Source organism: Ursus arctos, unplaced genomic scaffold (assembly GCF_023065955.2).
Source record: "Ursus arctos isolate Adak ecotype North America unplaced genomic scaffold, UrsArc2.0 scaffold_4, whole genome shotgun sequence".
In the NCBI taxonomy this organism is placed as follows: domain Eukaryota; kingdom Metazoa; phylum Chordata; class Mammalia; order Carnivora; family Ursidae; genus Ursus; species Ursus arctos.
The window spans coordinates 28,884,154-28,910,927 of NW_026623056.1; the positions used below are offsets into that span (position 1 = coordinate 28,884,154).

Genomic DNA, 26,774 nt, shown 5'->3' on the forward strand with positions numbered 1-26,774 from the left:
GGGTAGGCCTCTGGGAACACAGCAGGTTGGCTCCCGCGCTGACCTCAGTGTGAAGCGCGGGCACTTCTGCTCCTGGGAAGCCAGGATGGGCATCGTGCCGTGCTTCTGGCTACTTGTCCTTCCAACGGTGAAGAGTCCGGGCCACCACCATCACCGCAGGAGGGCCACCGCCGTGCCCTGCTCACGGCTGAGTCACAGAGGGGGGGCGCCTTAGTTACCGTCCTGTCCCTAGAGGCTCTCCCTTTCGCGTGGCACCCCGGAAGACCCCAACTAATGTCTGTGGGTTCGTGATCCAAATACAAAGCAGAGGGAGTGAACACAAGAACGGGGATATCACCGGACATGCGGAAGCATCTGCAAGCAGGACTTTCTGAACCGTATCCCGGGTGGTGGTGTAAGATCTGCTCCCCACTTCTGCTGGCCCCACCGCCCCAGAGGAGGCTGTGCCACCGAAAGGCGGAACAGCAGGGAACACAAGGAGACCCCGGAGGGACGGCTAAGCCACCACCACCACCACAACCACTCTGAAAAGAAAATGTAAAGGACAGTTAAAACCTGCAGAGTCCAAGGGGGCAGCGACATGAACAGAAGGCAGGAAAAACGCGCTGTGGTGCAAGCAGGGGTGGCTAGGAAAATGAGTGACGGAGCGGGTGGCTAACGCAGCCCCGAGCCTCGGCGGGTACCGGGCAGCACATCCAAGCTGAGCCTCTAGAGCAATCGGGGTGCTCGCCGGGCGATTCAAGGCCACGTGGACATCCACGCTTCAGGCACTGGTGAGCCTCTGCGTGCTCAGGAGTCAGGGAGTTTCTAAGAGCAAGCACGTGGCAACCTGCACTTAGGTTTTCCCACTGTTGTCAGCAACCCCCCTGCTCGCCACCCCCTTGCAGCATCTCCATCCCTCCTGTGGTGCTTGCAGAATTTGGGCTTGACCAGAAGCTACTGTTCTCTGGATTTTAGTGCTGAGTATAGGGAAAACGGGCAGCTAAGACATAGTTCAGAAGTCAGGTGCAGCAAAGTGATCATGGCTGGAACCGCCTCAGACTTGTTTGGAGACAAATAGTTCCCTTTAGGATCTGCAGCTTCCAAAGACAGAGCCATCACCCTTCCTCAACAAGACGAGACACCAGTCAGATTCCCACTCTGGGACTTCGGCACGCGCCCCTACACTGCCCAGAATGAAGTCAGACTTCCAGGGCGGGGGGAGGGGTCACGTACCAAATATAGATGGAATCCACATCACTATGGATTCAGAGAGATAACAAGGGAGAGAGAGTATTACTACCCTCACCATACACACGTGACAAAACCACATGTATTATACATTGTTCTTTCCAGTGAGAACGTAAAGAAATCCTACCATCTCGTCCTGTGTAGGGTCATTGTCAAAGATCTTCATAGGAGGAGGGAGAGGGGTGTGTGACTCTTCATCTGGCTCATCTTCGCCCCAACCTTTCTTGTTCTTCTAGAACAAAAGAGCAGCATTAGCCATACAGTCCTACGTTTCATATAAAGATACCAATGGTTCAGGATTCAGAATTTTTCAAAAAGCAATATATGATACCCTCCTTCTTCAACACATCCTTATTTTTTCAGCCCCACTGTCCTCTGTGGAATGGGTGCACCTTCTTATCTCAAAGGACACTGAGGTTCAAGTGGGGGAAAACACACACACACACACACACGAGAAACATCTACCTCATTAATCAGTCAGGAATAGAAAAATCTGAGAGTGGTCAGACAGAACCTAACTTTTTAGCTTTTGAAGGATGATTCAGCGACAATCTGAGTATCATCAGGCTCTACTGTCATTCTCAGAGGGGGAAATGGCAGATAGCATAAAATTACGCACAGAGTCTGGTTACACAGCAGGAAGAGTCACTTAGCCACATCACTGATTAGAGCAGGTTAGCTGGCCAGAAAAAAAACAGCTCTCATTCCCTCAACTAAAACACACCCACTGTATTTTGATTACAGAATCTCAGCTCTGAAAGGGACTTCAGGGGTCACACCGTCCGAGCTCTCGGCTAATACAGGGATCTCTCCAACTGCTATGTGAGGTCATATGGCGTCCCAGACCCTTCTAGCACGGGTGTTTATTTGCTTTCATGACAGCTCACTTTATCACTGGTGGACCTCCATTAAAGTTCTTCTTTGAGGCGCAGTCTTGCCTTCTGTAAACTTTCACCTGTCAGCCATAATTCTCCCTTCTGGAGCAACCTGGAGTTGTCTACTCCCCTTTATACGTGGCACTGCTCTAGATACTTGAAAACAGCTATACTCTCCCAACACAGCCTTCTACTTCCAAGGGAAATGGTCTAACTTCTTTTATTCTTATTCTCAACTAGCAGGTTTTGATGTAGTCCTTAGAAGCAGGGGATTAGGTGACCAAATGGCTCTCCTGGGGCCCAGGTCCCTATCTCCAAATCTGGCAAAATGTTGTCTATTTGCTGGAAATTCTAGGTGCTAGTCAGTCTCCGAATTGATTACACATCAGACTGGCAAGGTCTTGTTAGTACAAAAACTCCGATCATTTGGGCTCAAGAACACAATCTGCTGGGGACTAGAGACTGGTGGGTTTACAGTACCCATGGAAGGAAGCCTCCCAAAACTCCAGAAGGATGTAGGTCAGAAGCCGCCTCCTCCTGGGGGCTCCAGGGCCAGGTGTAAGTACCTCATCGGCACTGTCTCCCTGAGGGGTCGTCTCATCCCCAGGCTTGGGAGATCCCAGGTCGAAGCTCTTCCGGCCGTCTCGTACTTTCTTCTGCTTCTTGATGTTTCCATCTGTTTTCCCACTGTTGAGCCGGCGCACGGGACTGGTCAGCCACTTCTTAAGGGTGTTGGTGGAACGCTTGGGCCCGGGGGAGCTGTGGATGGAGTTCAGGGAGGGCTGAGACTGCAGGTTGGCCACCGACTCAGACTTGCCTCCGTTTTCACTTGAGGAATGAGAGTATGCATCTGAGGAGAAAGAACAGACAGGCACAGCCATGTCAGGGGCAGCTGGGGGTGGGAGTGTGGCTGGGGTAAGACAGTTCCATCCTCAGGAAGCTGGGACACAAGGCAGAATGTTAAGGCCAGCTGCAGACCCTGGTCAAGGCAACCCTCTCTAGAGGTTAACAGTTGACACTCACTCAATTTTCAATGTGCAAGGCACTGCTCTGGTTGCTGTGGATATCCAAGCGAACAGAAGACAAAGACTCCTACCCTCATGAAAAAAAAATCAAGATCCTAAGCAAGAATTACCAACCAATAACAACGTCATGGAGCATCTATTAGGTAGTATATTTTAAAGACATTTAAGACCTAGGTTTTATTGTCAAAGACCCCTTATCTAGCTACACACACACACACACACACACACACACACACACACACACACACTCAAAGAAAGAGAGAGAAGAGTGAAAGAGCAAGACAGAGCGTACAAAACAAAGCCAGATTCACAGAGTAGAATGTGACTAATTGCCACAGGGCTGGTCTGGACTCCAGGTGATAAGCTAGCAGAGTTCAGAGGAAGGTCAGACCAACGTAGGAGGGATTGGTCTGCAAGGGTTTAATGGAAGAGATGTGTCTGAGTAGAAGAGAAGGGGAGAAGGAATTCTAAAAGGGAGAGACAGCAGGAACCAAAGCATGAATACTGAAAAATAGGTTAACACAGCCCATAAGGAGATCCTCTGCATGAAATAAAGGTTTGATGGAGAAAGAGAAACTGGACAGCAAGATTAGTGAGGACATTTAATAATAAACTATAAGCGTCTGACCTTTATTGTGAGACTATCCTGGGAAATGACACAATAAAAAGGGTTTTTTTGGTTAATTAATCTGGTCACTACATACAGCATAGCCCTGGGAAGGAGGGTCAGAACCAGAAGGCCGCAGTAGGGTGGTGCACAAGGGGGCAGAGGAACGGATGTGAGGCATTGCGGAGCAGGAGGCGTCTGGATGAGAAATCAAAGGTGAGCCGCCTCTCCGCATCCGCTGTTCCTCATGACCAAAATGGTCTTGGGGGAGTCCCTGCCCGGCTCTGCCTCGAGCCCCCGTGGGCCCACTGTCCCTGTGCCAGTTTGCAGACTAATACTTAAACCAAACCCATGACTAGGTATTGAAATAAATGACTGCAATGGTGTTTCACACCCACTCCTCTCAAAGACAGAATCACCTTTTCCTATAATGACTTCATCCTAGACCTGGCCTTGAGGACAAACCTGGCTTTATAGGCCCTCTGGCCTAGACATAGCCGGTAGAGAAGAAACAAAATCCTGAAGGAAGGTGAATGAATACTTTTGCCAACAAACAGCTGTCTCTAGCTTCTACAACTGGCCTATCTTGAGGGCCCCAAGCTCAGGCTCTTGACCCTGTGGGGACTGACTTTGACGATGCTAGAGTTTTGTGTGTACTTTGGAAAACAACACCTGAATGTCTGCATCTAGAAGCCCAAACACTGAGGTCCTAAAGTCCCCTGGTATAAAGGATATTTACAGAGTTGCTCTGCTCAGGGAATACTTGGGGATCCGCTGACTTGGTTGGCATCCCTTTAAGGACAACACTGTAATCTTATCTCAGGGAATTCCTTGCTGGCTGTGGTCCTGGGTATGTTGACATTATTTCTGAAGTGTTTGGTGTGGGTCAAACTCCTGTTCTCAGAAGCCTGGGTGATCAACATCTCCCCTCACTGGTGGTGTAACCAGGGCCTTTCTCTTATCTTTCTGCTGATAAGCTGCAAAAGCTTTTCATTCACCAGACCCCTGGGATACCACATGGCTCTATAAAACCAAGGCTTCAAAACTTAATCAGCACATACTGTGTCAGCAGAATTAGAGGCCAAACCACATTAACTGTGCCCTGGTCCAAATTCTCTGTTCCATCACAAAACATAGCCTGACTTTGAGATTGACAAACGCAACTCTTGACTGACTGTCATTCCCTATTGTCATATGGTTCTGCTTTGGGGCATTTTGTACAAATGAATGGCAAGAGTACACATTACAAAGTACAAATTAAAAATCAAGCATGTTCTCACTTTTGTTGTTTCAAGTTTATTCTGTGTCAACAATTAGGGCCATTCAATCACAGCCCGCATAAAGAGAATTCAAGCATTGGAAGCCATCTATAATTCAGCTAATTAGGGTCCTGAATTGAGACAGGCCCATTTCTAAATCACTTTGCTGTTTTTTTGTTTGCCTATTTTTGTTTTTATTTTCTAGTTTTGATACAGTTGACATATACCATTGTATTAGTTCAAGGTGTACAACATAATGATTTGATATTTGCATATATTGCGAAATGATCAGCGCTATAAGTTTAGCTAACATTCATCACCTCACATAGTTACAATCTTTTTTCTTGAGATGAGAAATTGACTAAATTACTTTGAATGAATGCTTTTAAAAAATGTGGCACTATTTAGTTTTGAAAATTTGTACTTTCTTTATTATTGCTTTAAAGACTAATTGGCATGCTATGCTCTTCCCATCTTTGCAAGATGACTGCAATTAGCTGTTTGAGATTTTATTCTAGTGCCCTTGCAGGCATGAAAGTCAAGGAACTGATCTGTCACCGCTGCAACAATAAGACTGCTCTCACACCTTTCCAAGCTGAGGTGGATGCTATTGATTATGATGCTCGTCATAGGAAATAGAAGATCAGAGGGTTTCAGGAAACTAAGGCTCAAAGTTGGTGAATGGAAGAGAGGCAAGACTTAAACCCAGATCTGACTCCACTGTGTGTGTACACACACACACACACACACTTAAAGATTTTATTTATTTGAAAGAGAGAGCGAGAAGAGAGAGAGAGAGAGCACGAGTGGGGGGTGGGCAGAGGCAGAAACAGACTCTCTGCTGACCAGGGACCCTGATGAGGGGCTTGATTCCAGGATTCCGATATCATGACCTGAGCCGAAAGCAGAAGTTTAACTGACTGAGCCACCCAGGCTCCCCATCCACTGCACATACATTAATCTTATTCCTATGTCTGCATTCATTCCATGTATTGTTTTAGCCTCCATGATTATTGTAAAAGGAGGACCAAATTGCTAGTCCATTTAACATTTCAAATATACATTTATATATAATTTATATGTTATAAAATTTCAATGCTGAAAACCATCTCAGTCTCATTTCATGGATAAGGCAGTGAAGGTTTAAATATGAGAAATCCATTGTTAGAAATGAGTTTGTCACAGAGCTAGGACCAGAATCCAGGCATCTCCACATCTGCCCCAGGGCTCTGAATTAGCCCCAGGGCTCTGAATTAATGTTTCCTCTGCAGCCCTAAGGCACAGAAGCTGCACATACAGCTAATATCTGGTTTTAGGTCACTGGGAAGACGAATGTGTCCCAGGGCATTGTAGGTAATCAAGTTCCCCAAATGTTGGGGAACATCTAGTATGTTCAACTTGCTTTCTGGATCAGAAAAAAATCATATTTTGAGGCCAGTTTTACTAGGAGATATTTTTAAGATAGAGAAAAATATAGAAAAAAATGTAACAAACCAGGTACCCACCACCCTAGATATGATAAATGTAAACTTTTTTTTTGCCATATTTGCTTCAGCTTAAAAAAAAAAAAGAAATCAAATATTACACAATATAGTTGAAAGTTTAAATTTTTTTCCCCATTTACAATCCTATCCACCGTTTTCCCTTCTCTGAGTTAAATTCTCTTATGAAGTCGGTGTGCACCTTTCCCGTCCATGTTGTTAGCCATCTATTTTGTATGGAAATATAGTATCATTTTGTGTTTTTTAAATTTTATATAATTATCATAATATAGATATTATTTTGCAATGTGCTCATTAATTCAAAATTATCTGAGATATATCCACGTTCAGTCATGCAGCTCTAGTTCATTCATTTTAATTATTGAATAGCATTCTTTCATAGGATGTACCATGGTGTTTGCAACACATTTTCCTAAGGATGGATATTTAGGTTGATACACACACACACACACACACACACACACACACACACACACATTTGAAGCAGTCCTGTACAGGTCTCTGTTTATTTGTGAGAATTCCTCTAGGGCATTGTTTTCCAAACTACCTGTGGTCAGGGAGTCAAGGACCCATTTTCTTATTTTCAATTTGTTTCAGATCAATACTTTTATACAATACAAAGTCACACTCTTAGATGTGGTGGAAGTAGCAAATTGCTATAAAAGCTTCTACATGCTTATTCTCACTTTCTGTACCTGTATCTCCCTGCGGACTAGAAACAAATGGCTGACAAACCTTTACAACGTGCAGATCACACACCGAGAAGAACACACACTGCTCTAAACTCCAAAGCGTCCAGAGCACGTATCTCAAGGCAGACCTGCTGGCCTTTACAGAAGACACCTCGCCACCTTCACTAGTTACTGTCAGCTTGCCCTCTGATCGACTCCCACCAACTGCGTATATGATTTCTCGTCTTTTGGAATCATTGACGAAATGAAAAAGCAATCTACCAAATGGGAGAAAAATTTGCAAGTCATGTATCTGATAAGGGGTTAATATCCAAAATACAAAGAACTCATACAATTCAATGGAAAACAACCTGATTAAAAAAGGGGGCAGAGGATCTGAATAGACCTTTTTCCAAAGAGGACATTCAGATGTTCAACAGACACATGAAAAGACGCCCAACATCACGAATCATCAGGGAAATGCAAATCAAAACCACAATGAGATACCATCTCACACCTGTTACAATGGCTATTCTCAAAAAGATAAGAGATAACAAGTGTTGGTGAGGATGTGGAGAAAAGGAAATCCTTGTGCATTGTTGGTGGGAATGCAAACTGGTGCAGCTACTATGGAAAACAGTATGGAAGTTCCTCAAAAAATTAAAAACAGAACCACCCCATGATTTAGCAATTTCACTTCTGGGTATTCATCTGAAAGAAATGAAAACACTTGAAAAGATATATGGACCCCTGTATTAACTGCAGCATTATTTATAATACCCAAGACAGAGGTGACTTGATGAATGAATATGGAAATGTGGTACATGTGTACATTGGAATATTATTTAGCCACAAAAAAGAAGGGAATCCTGCCATTTGTGACAACCTGGATGGACCTTGAGGGCGTTATGCTAAATGAAATAAGTCAGATGGAAAGACTAAGACTGTATGATCTCACTTTTATGTGGAATCTAAGGGAATAAAAACAACAAACTCATAGATACAGAGAACAGATTGGTGGTTGCCAGAGCTGGGGGAGGAGGGTGGGCAAAATGGGTGAAGGAAGTCCAAAGACACAAACTTTCAGTTATGAAATAAACAAGTCATGGGGATGTAATGTCCCGCATGGTTACTACTGTGAGTAATGCTGTATTATATATTTGAAAGTTGCTAAGAGAGTAAATCTTAAAAGTTCTCATCACAGGAAAGAAAAACTTTTAACTGTGTGTGGTGATGGATGCTAAGCAGACTTACTGTAGTGATCATTTCACCATATATACAAATACTGAATCATTATGTTGTATACCTGAAACTAATATAATGTTATGTCAATTATATCTTGATTTAAAAAAAAGAAAAAAGTTCTTATCTTCCTGCATTCTCCTTGATGCTTAATTATGTACATTAGCATATAATTTTCCTCTGGAAAAAGTAAATGTCTTCTTCCTAATCAAAAGCACATACTTTAAGGAAATAAATTGAGATTAAAGCAGAATGTCTCCTGCACAGCCAAGGAAACAGTCAAAAAAACTAAGAGGCAGCCCATGGAATGGGAGAAGATATTTGCAAATGACACTACAGATAAAAGACTAGTATCCAAGATCTACAAAAAGCTTCTCAAACTCTACGCATGAAACAAATAATCAAATCAAAAAATGGGCAGAAGATATTAACAGACACTTTTCCAATGAAGACATAAAAATGGCTAACAGACACATGAAAAAATGTTCAAAATCATTAGCCATCAGGAAAATTCAAATCAAAACCACCTTGAGATAGTACCTTACACCAGTTAGAATGGCCAAAATGGACAAGGCGGGAAACAACAAATGTTGGAGAGGATGTGGAGAAAGGGGATCCCTCTTACATTATTGGTGGGAATGCAAGTTGGTACAGCCACTTTGGAAAACAGTGTGGAGGTCCCTTAAAAAGTTAGAAATTGAGCTACCCTATGATCCAGTCATTGCACTACTGGGTATTTACCCCAAAGATACAGACGTAGTGAAGAGAAGGGCCATATGCACCCAAATGTTCATAGCAGCATTGTCCACAATAGCTAAATTGTGGAAGGAGCCGAGATGCCCTTCAACAGATGACTGGATTAAGAAGATGTGGTCCATATATACAATGGAATACTACTCAGCCATCAGAAAGAACGATTACACAACATTTGCAGCAACGTGGATGGGACTGGAGGAGATTATGCTAAGTGAAATAAGTCAAGCAGAGAAAGACAATTATCATATGTTTTCACTCATTTATGGAACATAAGAAATAGGAAGATCGGTAGGAGAAGGAAGGGAAGAATGAAGGGGGGTAAACAGAAGGGGGAATGAACCATGAGAGACTGTGGACTCTGGGAAACAAACTGAGGGCTTCAGAGGGGAGGGGGGGTGGGGGATTGGGATAGGCCGGTGATGGGTATTAAGGAGGGCACATATTGCATGGTGCACTGGGTGTTATACGCAAATAATGAACCATGGAACATTGCATCAAAAACTGGGGATGTACTGTATGGTGACTAATATAACAAAATAAAAATTATTAAAAAAAATAAAGCAGAATGTCTCAAGAAGAAACAAAAAGGTACAAACCAGTGCCTCTAGATCAGTAGGAAATGCATTCTATAATTGATATCTCAGCCACAAGCTGGGAAAATAGGAAATTTGTCGGGGGATCTCTGAGGTTGAAGGTCCAACTTCACGGGCTCTGAGTGGCACAGCTTACCTGATTGGTCATGGGAGTATAAAGATACTAATGAAATCAAGAAAATATAAATAAATAAACTAACAGACAACCAGTGCAGACTCACACACTATTTTTTATGCCTACTTTCTTCAATTCCCAAGCCACCTCTCTAACCCACCTCATTTCCTCCTTAACACCTGAGAAGACACGCTGCTTGGTCACACAATACATTCCAAAGCTTAGCCAATGACTGGAGAATTCTTGACCTCAATATTTATTTCTCCATGATATTTTGTTGAAATTGATTAAAAGAGAAACTCTCCTGGCATAATGTGCCTGCCTTGCTTAAATGACCTCAGAACAAGCCACAGTCAGTGGACTGCAACAAAGAGGGGAGCTGGCTTCTGGCCCTGCTATGCTGCTAACTAGCTGGGCAGTGCTCAGACAGATTGGACAGGATACACTCAAAGCCATCCCTGGCCGGCTGTGTGACTCTGGTCCATTTACTTAACCTCTCTGTATCTCAGTTTCCTCATCAGTAACTGAAGATAATATTAGTGTCTACCCCATAGGATTGCTATTAGGATTAAGGAGTTAATATTTTTAAAGTGCTTAGAACACTTTAGACTCATAGAAACAAGACATAAGTTAAATAAAAATCAATAAAACCATAAAAAGCTCCCTTAATTCCATGATTTTGAGTTTTTTCTGTATAAACTCTGTTCCTTCATTCTATCTTATGTCCTTCTAAAGCCTAGACTAAATGATTTAAGGCCATATTTAGCTTCAAAGATTCATGCCTCCTAAAAGCAAAGTAACACTTAATGCTACCAGCTGCCATTCTGGGTCCTTCTCCCTTCTCATTTCAGGGAACCACTCTTATGACCAGTGCCTGAAATCTTGTCTGCAAATAAGGCGGCCATATTCTTGGGCTACTTGGCCATGGTTGTCTCCCTTTCCCGCTATTTGGAAGTTTAAGCAGCACAGGCTATTCCCTGGAAACGGCACATGCCTCCTTATCTATAGAGTGTCTCTCAGAATGGGAGTTTCAGATGGATTTTCTCACCAGGCAATTGAATAACTGTTGAGATTAGGGTCTCAAATACCATCATGGGCTTAGAATAAACCTGTCAGTGTTATCAGTTTCAGCCTTGGGGCAAGGGCTCCATAATTTCAGGTATTTTCATCACAATAGCATGTTTCCAAGCAGTACAGGAGATGAGAGCTTTCTGCTTGACGTGAAGAGGAGAAATGGAACAAAGCCCATGAGAGTATGTGCACTTGAACACGTCCCAACAAGTCCATTGTCTAGGTCAAACATTGTCCTTCTTCACTTGGATAGACCTTCATTAGCTACCAAAATAGAAGATAACTGTATACAAATGGGTAGTAACTGAATATACTAGAAATTTGCCATATAGAATACAGGCCATTTATAAATTCAATTTCCTTTTAAAAAGTTTCAACTCGTATTTATTTCACTTTGATATAACACCTTAAAAAAAAGCTTTTACCCTTTACAGTCTGGTGTAAAACTTGCAAAACTATTCTGAAAGCAGAATGCATTTTATACAAGTCATCACAGAATGCATAGGTAGGAAATGTCAAACGCCTTTGGCGCTTCCACAGTACAGCCATCCACTATTTCTCTAATCACAAAACACTGATTTATCAGCCTTCCTCACACTGACCTCAAAGTAAGCTAAGCTGAAAATAAAGGATTAATACCTCTTAGACAAAAAGAGAAGAGAGTTCTATTAGTTTAGAGGAGTTACCATGCCCAAAGACCAGGAACAGTGTGCTTGAAAGGGTGAGGCTGGGACCGCAGAGAGCATACACATATGTAAGGTCACCCAAGCTTTCAGTGGATTGTGAGTCCCCTCAGTGAACTCACTAAGTTGGCCTACCATTTTCTATACACACACAACTCAAGAACAAAAAAATCATTTTCAGTCCAGTCTTCTGGAGTTCAGTGATGGTATTCAAAAAGACTTTTACATATTGTAATTTATGTAATTGCTAAAAGATAGAGTCTAGTTGCTCCATGTTAATCATACCTGTTATATCTAGATGGTCAATGGGTCTATAAATGTCCCCCTGGTATTTATAACACTCTATTGGAAGCTTTGACTCCAATGGATGAAATCAGAAGAAAATACAAAGACTCCTAAAATCCACTAGATATTTATAGAAGAGTCCTTTAACCTCCTGTTCTTTTGTCTGGCTTTAGTTCCAGTGATACTGGAATAATTATAAACTCATCCTATTGCCTTCCGTGGCTTGAGCTATATAAGGCAAATGCATTTCAATACGTCTGTCTGCAGAGATTAGAAAGCCAAATACTCCTGTTTTCTTCAGCTTCCTATAAATAATTTACTTAATATAAGCATTATAGAAGTATCATATAAACATTTTTCTCACACTGGAAATTGCACATCTAAAGAAGCGGATGATGGGAACGTCAAGGATACAAATTCTTTGGGTAATAAATACATAAATCCAATTGTTTGTAAGCAGGGACAGCACAAAACCTACAGTAAGCATTAATAGATTTCTCACGGCGTAAGATAATGACTCTGACAGGTCTTTCAGTGGAACGCTGATGAGATCCAATCTCCTGGTTGCATGTTTAGCTGAGGTCCTAAGGCTGCACATTACCAGTTCCTGGAATGACTGGCTTCCCACCAAACCATCTGGTCGGCCATTCTCATGTCTGGACCACCTGGTGCCAGAGGATGAAGAAAGCTGCTACAGGGACAGCAATAGGACAGGGGGAAGGGGGAGGAGCAGCTTGGTCCAGAAACATTGTTTCTTAACAGTAGGAAACTTGTTGCCCTTGCAATTTGCCCCTACCACAACTTTAGACTAAACTTGGCAAACGCTTCTTGGCTTCGACAACACTGAAGTCTCAAATGCGTAGTCCACACCCCTGCCTCCTGCTTGCTACACTGCTTTTACACTTAGTTCAGGAATGTCTTCTGAGATGAGTCCTTTGCCAACCCACCATTTTTCATCTCACCACTCTACTCAGACTTCACATGTTTTTTATAATTTTTTTTTTTACATCTAAATCGCTATGGATTTGGAACTTTTGTGTCTGATTTTTCCCATTAAACAGAGAGTACAAAATGAAGCATCACTCTGAGCCTCAAAAGCACATTGCACTGAGCTCAACAGACAGATGATAGTTCATTTCTACTCCCTTGTCCCCTTCACTTCCTTATAGTGGGGATCCTACCTGGTAGAATGTACAGAGATCTGAGCCACAGGGATTCCCAATCCAATGGCATCCACATAGGGCAGGAATTCTTTTCATCTTCAGAGCTCGTGGGGACACTAGCTCTTAATATCAGGGTCTTCTCCAACAGACTAAACAATCTCCACAGGGGTGAAAGCCAGGACCTCAGGCTTCAATCTAGATAAACTCTTTCGAATTCTATTCTAATTCAGTCCAGATCTCACTCAGCTACTGCTGGCTCCCTCAGTGCCTCCCCTGCCACTTAGATTCCCATCAGGACACCTTTGGAAACAGAAGGTAAAATGGCTGTTTCCAACTGGTTGTCTTCATAGTCTCCTTGGCCTTAGTTTCCCCTGTGTAATATTCTCTCTGAGCCAGAGACAGAGGGAGGAGAGCCCTCAGAGGGCAATGAGTCAGCGCCTTCCTCCCATCCCAGATAGACATGTTCTAAACACACAAGGCCATTGCTGTGACGTTGCTGCCACACTGACTCACTTGATTCACTACCCTCTTGGTGACCTTTGGAAGCCAAGGACTAAAAATTCTCTCTATATTTCAGCGGTGGATTCTGAAACTTGACATATCAGATCATCAAAAGTCAGTGAAAGCCTATCTGCTGCTCTTGCAAGAGTAAACATTCTAGACATTACTTCCATTTATATACCCATTTCATTCTCCCAGGCTTGTCCACAGCTCTGGAGAGGGAATGCACATTTCTTCTACAGTGTAGTGTAGAAAATTCTCCTAAAGGGCTTCTGAACTGCTCAAAACATAACCAACAAGAAAGCACGGTGAAACTTGACAAATCCAGACTGAAACAAGGATATTGCCATGTTCATATAAAAACTTAAACATAGACTTTTATGTGAGAAGTGGTTTCTACTTATGACAGGGCAACAAGAATCGGCGGAAGCAGGAACTGAGGTCATCTGAGATCGGCATTCATCTGTAAAGATATCATGAGCACAAGGAGGTCATCAAATCATGACCCAGGGCATCTGCCCAGTCCCAAGCCTGGGGTAGCCATCTCCTTACGGCCTCATTTTCAGCCCTCCCAAGCTCCATATCCGGCAGGTAAAACAAATTTCTCTGATGAAAACGGGCCACCGTCCAGTCCAGGATGTATCTACATCCAAGTTTTCTCTTTGACCTTCAAATAAACTTTCAAGCCGGTTAAATAAGCTCCATAAAACATTTTAACCTATTCACTTAAATAGTAACATTTTGCACTTTTCTGTTTGTGAGAACATAAACAAGTTCAACCCTAGTAATACTCCCAAAACTCAAACTAACATGATACAAATTAACGAATGTAACTGAAGATTCTCTCAGAGGATGACCAAGGCTGTCTTTCAGATTTAACCTCCTGCAAGCCGATTCTTCATTCACAAAGACTTCTGCATGGATATTTTTCTTTCTATTCCTATTGTCGCTGTCCTAATTCAGATCTTTTAGATCTACTTACTTTAACTACGTTACAGCCTTCAACTGATTTCTCTGCATCTAATCTGTTTTTCATATCCGTTTGACATCTCGCTGCTATCAGAACAATGACTTTGGTCTGTACAAGTCACTTGATCAATAAAATCTAACTTGCCAGCCTGCTATTTAAACTACTCCATGGTCAGGCCTGCTCACCTTTTCAGCTCTATGAGGTTCTATTCTTTGATAATCTGAGTTTCCCAAACTGTGGTTCCCCAGACCAACAATGGAAACATCATCTGGGAACTTGTTTAGAAATGCAAATTCCATGGGTTAGCCCAGTGATGGGTATTAAGGAGGGCACGTTTTGCATGGAGCACTGGGTGTTATACACAAACAATGAATCATGGAACACTACATCAAAACTATGATGTACTGCATGGTGACTAACATAACATAATAAAAAAAAATAAAAAAAAAAAAGAAGAAATGCAAATTCTTGGGTCCCATTCTGGAGCTACTGAATCAGAAACCACAGGGGTGGCCCAGTACTCTGTGTTTTAACAGGTCCTCCAAATAATTTTGATGTATGCTCAAGTTTGAAGATGACTATTTTATATGAACCCCCCACTTCAGTCTAACTGTTCATTTAGTCAGTTTGCTGTACCAGCCACATTGCGTCCCTCATTGCTCATATCACCCTGTAGCCTCTCTGCTTGTCGAAAGCTTACCTAGCACTTCTTGGATGACTAAGCCCAGTATGTTCTCCTTTTCCTGTGAGAATACTTCTTGTACCAATCATTTAGCAGCGACAATGCTTGTTTACGTGCCTTCACCTCCCTAACTCTAGGAAAGTCCTTTGAGGACAGAGACATTCTCCGTCTTTGCATTCCCAGCTAGTGCTGGGGCATGCTCTTTGGGCATAGAGGAGCTCATTCAATGGCCAGTGATGAACAGCTAATGATGAAGAAAGATAAATCATTGGCGCCTGAGTATTTTTAGGCCCAGAGACCTCTAAGAAAAAGGGAATGTTGGTGAGGTGCTCGTCTCTTAAACTTAGCAAGGTGCCTATCAATATAGGCTAGTGTTTCCTGTTCCGTAAGATGTTCTGTGTTGTTTAGACAATTCAGATGGGCTAAACATCGTTAACTGTTTCTTTACTGCAAGACTTCTTGGAATCTTTACTATGCTAATGAACCTGTCATGCAGATGATGACTCTCCAAGGGGGAACACGGACCATTTACAGAAGTCTGTTAATGGGTCATAGAAAGCAGCCGAAGATGGAATCCCGATGGCAGGGTTACCAGTCAAACTCAAAACCTCTATGAACACCAAAGGAGGAGATCAGTTATTTTCAACTTAGGTGCTATCACCTCAGAGTCTGCCCAGGAGTCAGTGGGAAGCCTGTCCTGGATTCAACTTACAGTGCCCTTCAGTAGTAACCTAAACCAAAGGTAGCTATGCCGGGCTTAATTACAGAGGCGGAGGGAAAGAGCTAAGCAGGCTGACTCTGGAAAGTTTAAGACTGTAATTAAGCACTACTTAACTAAAAATGTTGCAATGGAAACTCTCCTAGGGAACCCGAGGGAAGAAGAGGGAAACTGCATACCTGGAGGAAGAAACAAGGGGCTGGTGGTCAACAACTGTGTTTTCAGTGTCCTTTTTTGGGAAAACTACATTGTGTGTGTATGGGGGACGGGGAGAGAAAGTATTAAGGTACAGAATATCCTGGACTTAACATAGTTTGAAACCGTGCAGGCTTAACCTGACCCTGTTTCCCCCAAGCACCTGTGCCAAGTGAGTCTTCCTCTGGGTCCTTGCTGAATTCAGTCCAAGCTGCCCAACCAAGAGTAACGTCTCATTCTACATTGCTCTGCCCTGTTCCTCATGCAGCAAGGCCCTCATGGCCCTGCTTCCTGGGCCTGCCTTCTCAGACCCAGAGCACAGACTCCATGCTCAAGATGCACGTGGCCAGGAAAACCACTGCCTGGCTTACCTGCGGATGAGATTCACAACTATGAGACCATGGCTTCATTTCTTTCAAACTTTTTACTTTGACATAATTTTGGGTTTAGAGAAAAGTTGTAAGATTAGTACAAAGATTTCTTATACGCCCTTCACCCAGATTCCCCAAATGCTAACAGTTTACCGCTTGCTTTTTCTCCTCTCTTTCTCTTGTTTGCTCTCCCCTTTTCTGAGCCATTTGAGAATAAGTTGCAAAGAGTACTTGATTCTCAAGTACTTCAGCGTATGTTTCCTAAAAACATGGTTGTTCTCTTACATAACCACAGTACAGTGAGCAAATTCAGGAATTTAACATTGATACTCTCTTCAAATGTTGCCAATTGTTCAAATGATGTCCTTTATAGAAAAAGGTCATGTCTTTCATGACTTGGATATCTTTATGAGCGTAGGGCAGTTATTCTGTAAAACATCCCTCAGTCTGGATGTTGCCTTATGATTAGATTTAGTGTGTACTGTTGGCAGGAATACCCCTGAAAACGATGCACCGTGTGAGGAGACACGTACTATTGATTTGATCCAATTCTAGTGATGTTAAGTTTGATCCCTCGGTTAAGGTGGTTATTCCCTGTTTCTTATTTTGTGTATTTTTGTTCTACTTTTTCTTGATTAGTTTTTATTGCTCTGGGTGACTTAACTTTTTTGATTTTTTTTCAAGTTTGGCTAATTGGAATTTTTTTAAAAAGATTTTATTTATTTATTTGACAGAGAGAGAGACAGCCAGCGAGAGAGAGAACACAGCAGGGGAGTGGGAGAGGAAGAAGCAGGCTCCTAGCAGAGGAGCCCAATGTGGGACTCAAACCCGGAACGCTGGGATCACGCCCTGAGCCGAAGGCAGACGCCTAACGACTGCGCTACCCAGGCGCCCCCCTGGCATAATTTTCTAATCCATCAAGTTAAATTGCATATTTGCTCAGTGCTGATGTTTTAAAATTCTGATACAAATCAACTATAAGTGATGTCTGAACACGACTCCTGCATACGCTACACAACTGTGATATTTGAACACCCTGCATACAGTATGCAATTTCATTCATGAAATAATCTCCTGGTCACAAGTGTGAGAGAAGAATAAATTTCTACTCCACTGAAAACAGATTTAACAATGTATAATGAAAATGGCGGCTACGCAAAGGGCTAGAACTGGATTGTTAAAACTGTACAAGTTGTGCTTTGACTTGCTATTTAAAGTTGACTTTGGCCTTGTGGGCATAGTTATCAGTAAACCTTAAGTTTCCACATGGAATTGATACTCCTAAAGGGGGATTCTGAAAGCTAATCTGGGGTCAGGTTTGCATTCGACCTACGAGTCCCTTCTGCAGATCTTGAAATTGTCCCTGAAAGTGGTGCCGTGGGTTTGCTGGAGCCATAAAATGCTGGCCAGCTATGTTAACTTTACAATATTTTACTAGTAAATACAGAGAGATCATCAGGCTAAAGAACGCTGGTTGCTACAGAGTCTAGAGTATGGGGAGTGACCAGCTAAAACAGGCAGAGGTTGAAGAATGGAGGCCTGATCCTGGTAGATGGCAAGGCACTTCCTACCTCTCAAGTTTGAGAGTGTTAAAGATGAGAGAAACGACAAGTAGGTGTTAAGAGAGTAGAGTAGTGAGAACCTTAGAAGCTCCAGTGGTGGCCTCTACTCTAGAAAACACTGAATTGGATGCTACTTAACTGTTGTAGCAAATAATAAACCCTGGGCGCATGACGAGCAGGATAGAGAGGCTGAGTCCAGATGATACTACAGGACCTTAGAAAGGTCACTTCCTAATTACACCATGTATGTTATTTGCATAATTGGGACTAGAGATTCCCTTTAGCCAGCACTCTGCCTTTGGTGCAGGCAAGACAAGCTGACACCTTGTCCTCTAGATATGAGCTAGTTTCTGAGATTTACCAGCAGTTTTTAAACTTCCCTTCCAACAGGAAAAACATCCAGAGCACTCATTGGACTTGTAGGGAACAGGGTACTTAACCACCTAGGGCAGGAGTCAAAGCTCTGATGTCTTCAAGGTAAGGTCAACATGAGAAGACTTTGGACGTGGATAGTTAGAAGAGGCATGCATGGCAAAATGGAGAGGACAAGTTAGCTAAAGACATGCATGTTCATATTTTTAAAAAGAATCCACTCTGCTGCCAAATACTACACATTGGGACCAAAGGCCATGCCTGCTCAAGGGTGACAAGGCCATCTCCTCTTTTCTAGAGCTGGAACCGCCAGCTTCATGATCAGCAATGATTGCGATGGGGTATCACCCAGCACCACAGGTATCCCTGAAGACGTCCTTCATAGGAAAGATACACAATAAGACTATTTCCATCAGAGTGCTCCTTTCCTAGAAGACTGCCTAGACCCAGCCCCATTATGATGGCTCCTTTATTACTTAACTGCTAGGTCTTGTCGGTCCATTCATGGAACATTTATACTTGGAATATACTGTGTGATTACTCATTAATTCAGCAGCTGCTTCCTGACTGCCACCTCTGTGCCAGGTGCCACTCCTGATGCTGGGCGATCTCAGTAAAGGAGACAAAGCCAAGGTGATGTTCTAGTTGGGCTGGGTGTGGGGTCAGATAATAAACGAACAGACGAGTTTTTAATATGTCCAATCCTGTTGAACAGTATTTAGAGAATTAAACTGGCTAATGAGTTGTAGAGAGCCTGGATACTGTCTTCAGAGTGAGCTTCTGGTGACAGTCTCTCTGAGAGTAAGCTGAGATCTGAATGATAAGAAGGAACTAGCCATGTTAAGATGGGGCTAAAGCCTTCTGCCAAGAGTACAGTCTATGTGGATATCCTAAGGCAAAAATAAGTTTGGGATGTCCAAGTTATGTGAAGAAAGTTCTTGTGGCTGGAGCACTGGTTAGGGGTGGAGGGATAGGAAATGAAGCTGGGAAGGCAGGTGGCAGCTGGACCCAGAGCCTTGCAGGCCATGGCAGCAAGCTGGAACCTTATCCTAAAAGCAACGGGAAACCATTGGAGGGTTTTCAAAGAGGCTGGAGTGAGGGATGATTTTACTTTAACTGACAAGCATTAATTCCTGATTGATCCATGTTGTGCAACCAGATAAATCTGTCCTGAATTGGATTCACCTTTCCATCAAGAATCACCTTTTCTTCAGGGCACCTGGGTGGCTTAGTCAGTGAAGTGTCTGTCTTCAGCTCAGGTCATGATCCCAGAGTCCTGGGATCAAGCCCCACGTGACTCTCCCTGCTCAGGTGAGAGTCTGCTTCTCCCTTTGCCCCTCCCCCTGCTCGTGCGCGCGCGCTCTCTCTCTCTCAAATAAATAAACAAAATCTTAAAAAAAAAAAAAAAAGAATCACCTCTTCTTCTTTGAGGATTTGGGGAGAAACATCTTACCAAATATGGATGAATGAGAAATATCAGGATATTCAGATTTGGTCTCTGGACAAAATACTCCATATACAGCTCACACATGTAAGGCCACTTCATTTCTTCCTACTATTGGCTTGTGTTTCCAACACCTACATGTCACCTGAGTTCTCAACTATATTCCTCCTGCTATGGTCTAACAGGCCCAAGCTTTAGGAGGCATTATCAATGAGGTATGCTCCCACCTCTGATCTTGCTAATCTCCCTGCCTAGAAAGTTCTCCCCAGATTCTATATGGCTCCTTCTTTTCTGCCTTCAGATCTTCATTGAAATGCTACCTTCCCAGCACGGTCTCCCTTGACTACTCTGTTTAAAACTGCAACATCCCACCCCTCCACGCTGGCAGGCCCTATTCCCTTCCCCCTTTATTTTCCCTGTACCGTTTACTGCCACTTAGCCTGCTGTTTTAACCATGTCTTTTTTTTTTTTTTTAAGATTTTATTTATTTATTTGTCAGAGAGAGAGAGACAGCACAAGCAGGGGGAGTGGCAGGCAGAGAGAGAAGCAGGCTATGTACTGAGCAAGGAGCCTGATGTGGGACTCGATCCCAGGACCCTGGGATCATGAACGGAGCCACCGGCAGACGCTTAACCAACTGAGCCACCCAAGGTGTCCCTTAACCATGTCTTTTTATTTTCTGTATTCTGCTGCTTTGCTATCTGGAGCCTTGCTGACCTAGGAGAGACAGCCCTTGTTCCTAGGGCTACCTAATTCCTAGAGACAGCAAACAACTCAACTGGGGCTGTGCCTTTCATACGCAACCCACCAATCCAGAGCCCACACCCCCAACCATCTTCTTCATTGGGCTCTGCATTTTGGGCCACTATCCACCCACCCTAAGCCCCCCAGGGCCAGGAACCAGACAGCTAGGGAGAGCCCCTGCACTCGAGCTTGCTGAAATGATTCAAACTAGCCAATCCTAAGCCTGATTTCCCTGGCTAGCCTCATAAAGGCCTCTGCCCCACGGGTCCTTTTCCTTTCCTCTCTCTGCCTGCCACAAGCGCGGTGTTTTCCTCTGCGGCCCTGCGTGGCGACAAAGTGAGAAGCAGGCTGTCTTTTCAGCGGCAAGCGTCTCCTCACCTGCTGGCCATGTTGAACTGCACATTTTTCTGTTAACACACTACTTTTACAAACACCTACTATAGAATTTACTTTTATTGTCTCACCTATTTTCCTCGCTACGATATCAGCTCCATGAGGGCTGGGGATTTTTAGCAGCTTTTGTTCACTATTGTGTTTCTAGCCCCTAAAGAGTGGCTGACATGAGAATTAAACACTCAATAAACATTTGTTGGGAAAAATTTCATAGAAGATGCTCAATAAATATGTTCTGAATATTAAATGAATAAAAAGGAAGCCAAGGTGCCAGCCTGTGTGTGCGTGCATAACTACAGGCGGCAAGTGGTGGAGTGAGGTGACCCTGGGATTTGGCCCTTCTGAACCTGGGCTTCCTCATTGATAAACCGGGGATAAACAACACCTACCTGTGAGATGATGCACGCTTGGAGTAACAGTGAAAGGTCATCACGTGACAATACACAAGGATGATAATGACAGTTGAATGACAATAAGCAACACTGTGTTGTAATACAGTCATGCCCGCGGGGCCTGGGGGACAGCCAGCCCCTTCCGGAGCCATCAGCCTGAGGTGCTTTGAGTCCCCTGACCGTGAGTCTCTCGCTCTCCGGCAGACAGCAGCAAAGGGAGAATGCGCTTACTCCCGACTCCCTTCCACGACCTGCTGCTCATCAGATGTAGTCACAGATGCAGAAGCAGATCCCAGCAAGTGCAAACACACACACACACACGTGTGCGCGCTCACAGATGTGCATGACAAGTGTGAACAGGTTCGTGGCGGGACACACAGGATGTTCATGAACTCAGGTCCAAGACCCCAGAACTATCAGACTCACATCAGAAGAGAGGATTTATCTGGTTCACAAAATTTCCCACACATTTCTTACTCTATAGTTAGGAAGTACTTTACGACTTTGAAAATTAAAAATACTTAAATGAACAGGAAGACTTAAAGAAAGTCAAGCTTCTAATGGCTATGTATTTCAAATCTAATACATAGTCATTACAGGAAAAAATAGAAGAAAACCAAGTTTCATAATCCTACCACCATGTGGTAACTACACCTATACCACTCCGTACCAACACGGACCTCATCTCTGTGTCAGTCTGTACAGCAGCATATTTGCAGAATGAATGAACTAAAACTTAAGCCCAAGTGACCCCTCCTCAGCCCACGGCACATTTGGCTAAGTCTCAGGGCTCCAGGCAGTCCAAATGCTGCTCAGGTGCCTTTTATCGTAGAGTAAAAAGAGCACTGGGTCACACCAAGAATCCCAGGGGAAGATTCTAGCCTGTTAACTTGAGGCATAGTTTTAGGCAAACACCAGTCTTGCTGGGTTTCAGTTTACCAATTGACCAAATGGAAGAACAACTCTAGATTATCTGCGAGTCTTTTTCTTTCACCTTTAAAACTCAGAGAAAGAGACGGAAGCCTACGTCCTAAGCTGACTTTCAGATGCCATTACTTGAGGCGAGGGACAACATTCAAATCCTGCCCTTTGGCCCCAGTTCTCAGGTAGGCCCATAGCAGAGAAAGCAGCTCCCAGAAGTCACAGTTAGAACCTGAGCTGGAGAGAAAGAAAAACAGAAGGTCCATTGATAACCAGAAAAGGTGAAAAGGGCGAGGGGCTGCTGTAAGATTTCCTCAGATTTGCAGCAGGTCGTCCTCATGCCTGACCTAGCTGCCCTCCACTGACCACCCCTCCCCGGGCAGACAGGGTGTTGGCCATTTTTCTAGAACCTGGAAGTGTGTGAATTTATAATAAACATTCAAAGGTAGCACCAGAGCCTGAATTTGTAAAGCTGTGGGGAAATGCTTAGACAACATTAAGTGAAACAAGCAGGATACGATGTTGAGTATAAAGCTGACCCCCCCCCACAGTGTACATATAGAAAAGACTGAGAGGTAAGTAACTAAAGTCAAGCTGTCTAGAATTAAAGGTGATTCAGTTTCCTTAATTTTTCCTAAGTTTTCCAAATTAATCTGTTATAAATACATATTATTTTAAAAAGTACACCATATGTATATATGTGCTCATGAAATGTCAAACAACACCTTGGAAAACTGTAAGCTAAAAAGTCCTCCATCTCTCTCCAATTTCTTCCCAGCTATTCCCCCATACCTCAGTCTCACTCTGCTACGTAGACATAACCACGGCTGATGTAGGACTGTCAGACCATTTTCCACGCATTCACACACACACGCATTCACACACACGTGCACAGTTCTTACACAGAGCAGTTCGTGCTCTATAGTTGAAAGTTTCTATACATTTTTTCATTTAACAAGTGTAAGACTTTCCCATCTGTATTTTGTTTGTTTGTTTTAGATGGCTGCATAGTGTCTCACAGTAAAACTGTCCCATTCCTCTATTGGAAATAACGCTGCTGCCCATCTTCTTCCTAGCTATTACAGAAATGACCACCTGAACATCCTGGGACAAATGGAGAACTTCTTTAAGGGTATACTCTTAGAAGGAGGTCAAAAGACATAATATATTTTCAGTTGTATAGATTCTGCCACATGGCCCTCCAAAAAGAGTGTATCAATTTATATTCCCACCAGCATATAACTGTTTACTTCTCTACCCCCTTACCTATAATTTTGCTAATCTGAAGGGTGAAAATAATCTAATTTCTCCAATTAATACTGATATTATCTTTTCAAAAGTTTATTGCTTTTTAAAGTCCTGTTTGTTTCTAACTTTTCCTTTTGGGTTGTTGGCTTTTTTCTTATTAATCTATAAAAACTCTTTATGTATTCTGAGTATTAATCTTTTGTCTATTATGTCGGTTGTAAGTATTTTCCCCCAGTCTATTATTTGTCTTAATTTCCTTTCTAGTGTCTATTACATTTGCCCGAAATCCATCTGTAATTTATTTTTATGTATAATGTTATTCGGGGACACAATTTACCTTACTTTAATGTCAGGGAAAATATTTTAAAGTAGAAACTTCACGGGCGCCTGGGTGGTGCAGTCGGTTAAGCCTCCACTCTTGGTTTTGGCTCAGGTTGTCATCTCAGGATTGTGAGACTGAGCCCCATGTCGGGCTACACGCCAGCGCAGAGTCTGCTTAAGACTCTCTCTGCCCTTCCCCACCCCCCACACTCGCACTCTCTCTAAAATAAATACATAAATCTTTTTTTTAAGTAGAAACTTCAAAGAACCTGTTTTATATCTGTTTTATAAACTTCCCCTACTTTATAAATCAAAATTATGGAATTTTTAAGGAGATACAACCATGAGAAAGGATGAGGAAGCAGTCTTGTCCTACGTCAAGGTATGAATGATGCCCTGTGCTGTGGGAGCGCTGGGCTCGCCAGACATATAAGCAGCAGACCTCAGGCTCTGGCTCTTGGGGCAGTTCCCATGCTCCTCTGGGCCACACATCACCACTGTGGGCCCCCATCCAAGAGAGGATATCACTGAAAACCTAAGTTTAAGGACCTAAGATGTCCCATCTGAGGACAACATGGTAATTACTCCAAAGCATAATTCCCCTCCTGCAAAAATGTCAATAAATGTGATTTTATTGCTCTGTGTGTTTTAAGTTTCAGTATATTCAGGTTCAGTAAATATTTGCCGAATGAATGCACAGTTGTGTTAAGTCAAAGTCTCGGGAGAGATTAGAAGCTGTGTCAAGAATAACATTCTAGTGTGTCCGTTTGGAGGAAGGGAATATCATTCATGTGTAATGGGGGGGGTGGAGGAACGGAGGCAGGGTCAACTGCCTCTCTGCTCTTGGGTGTTCTGACACATCACGATGCCACGGGTAAAGCACGGGGCTGGGTACACATGCCTCTTTATGAAATACAACAGGCCAGAAACCCTATGGTACTGAAGCTCTGTAATCGGGAGTGAAGACAGCCCTGGCTGCTGCAGTCAAGTGCAGCTCAGAGGGGTAGGCCACAAGGAGCCACCTGCATGGTCCCACCCAATTCCTCCAGTGATGGTAGCCAGGGATAGACAGCTGGCTGGGGCAGAGGTCAGTGTGGGCCCAGGACAGGGAGAGGCTGCCCTTGTGACCCTGCCCCCATCAAGCCCGAGGACGACAGGGCAGGTGGAGAAGAGAGAGTCCTGGGACCTGCTTGACAGCATGGGTGGCCTGGCATGGTTGTACTTAGCGATGCTTTTGTTCATTTAGACTTTCGTTGTAACTTAATATTCACTAGTTGCAATCATGGTATTGTAGGGATTTGGAAAAATCAAAGTTTAAAGAAGAGGATTAAAAAAATCATTTAGAATCCTTCCATAGAACATGCTTTGGTAAACTTCCTTCCAGTTTCTTATAAATCAATAAATTGCTCTCTTTCACATGTATACAGAGCCTTTTTGGGGGTATAATTTTAGAATTCTTTTTATTGTGATAAAATATATATAACACAAAAGGTATCATTTTAACACTTGTTAAATCGCAATCACCATTGCTATATTTACATTTTATATGGTATTCTTTAATTTTTGAAGATTTATTTATTTGAGAGAGAGAGAGAGAGAGACAGAGCACAAGCGGTGAGGGAGGGCAGAGAGAGAGGGAGAAGCAGACTCCTCACTGAGCAGGGAGCCCAATGTGGGGCTCAATCCCAGGACCCTGAGACCATGACCCAAGCCGAAGGAAGACACTTAACTGGCTGAGCCACCCAGGTGCCCCTACATTTTATATGCTATTCCTTACGAGAACTTACAACATGACAGAAATGCTAAGCATTTCAATACCATCATGAATAATATCTACACACCCCATGTGCATAGGTATTATTATGTCCATTTTGCTGATAATTAGAATGTGGCATAGAGAAGTTAAGTCCCTATGGCAGGTTACAGAGCTAGTAAATGACAGAGCCAGTATTCAGGGAGATCTGGGACTCGAAAGTCTATACTTTTACAAAGGTTTGAGCCCCATCTGGATGAAGGACCCCAGTGGGGGTGGGGGTGAACGTGTCTTCATGTACCCATTATCTACACACAAAAACGAACTGAAAAATATCTAGTTCAAATTTCAAGATAGGAAAATCTAAAACATTTCTTTTTTTTTTTTAATGATTTTTTATTATATTATGTTAGTCACCATACAGTACATCCCCGGTTTCCGATGTAAGGCTCGATGATTCATTAGTTGCGTATAACACCCAGTGCACCATGCAATACGTGCCCTCCTTACTACCCATCACTGGTCTATCCCATTCCCCCACCCCCCTCCCCTCTGAGGCCCTCAGTTTGTTTCTCATAGTCCATAGTCTCTCATGTTTCATTCCCCCTTCTGATTACCCCCCTTTCTTTATCCCTTTCTTCCCCTACCGATCATCCTAGTTCTTATGTTCCATAGATGAGAGAAATCATCTGAAACATTTCTAACCCAACAGAATGGAAATTACATGGTATTCATTCTCCTTATTTAGTGGGATAATTTATTTTAAGGATCATAAAAATATTTATAGGGCTTTCATGAGCTCATCTGTAACCTTCATCTCCCAAACCTATTTTCCACAATTAGGCACCTCAACTTTCAATTCTACTTTTAAAAGGTTATGCAGAAAGAACCTTTGCGGTTCAGGAAGAGCAATGTAGCCCCACGGTGGTACCGGGAGTAGCTCTTGGCACAGCTCAATGGGTGACCTCCACGCCCCCACTCTGGAGAACATACTGTTCAAATCATATAGCAAGCCTGAAAAATGGGAAAGCAATCCCAACGATCTATTTTTTCAGAGTTCTCACCCTGTTGGCTTTTGTGTTTGCCACCCACCTCACCCCAATGGTTTCA

At 43.1% G+C, this 26,774-nt stretch overlaps 1 protein-coding gene across 10 annotated transcripts in view; it reads right to left on the reverse strand.

The window, feature by feature from the left end:
- The window catches only part of KALRN (kalirin RhoGEF kinase), a 642,459-nt gene that overhangs the window by 72,774 nt on the left and 542,911 nt on the right, over positions 1–26,774 (reverse strand). For 8 of the 10 annotated variants that reach the window (XM_057306496.1, XM_026495196.4, XM_026495187.4 and 5 more), the window contains 2 exons: positions 2,672–2,955; positions 1,358–1,462 (listed from right to left, as the gene is read on the reverse strand). In XM_057306496.1, coding sequence (XP_057162479.1) covers positions 1,358–1,462; positions 2,672–2,955 — 389 coding nt within the window. The remainder of the gene's footprint in view (positions 1–1,357; positions 1,463–2,671; positions 2,956–26,774) is intronic. The other 2 variants (XM_026495181.4, XM_026495202.4) reach the window with 1 other exon arrangement.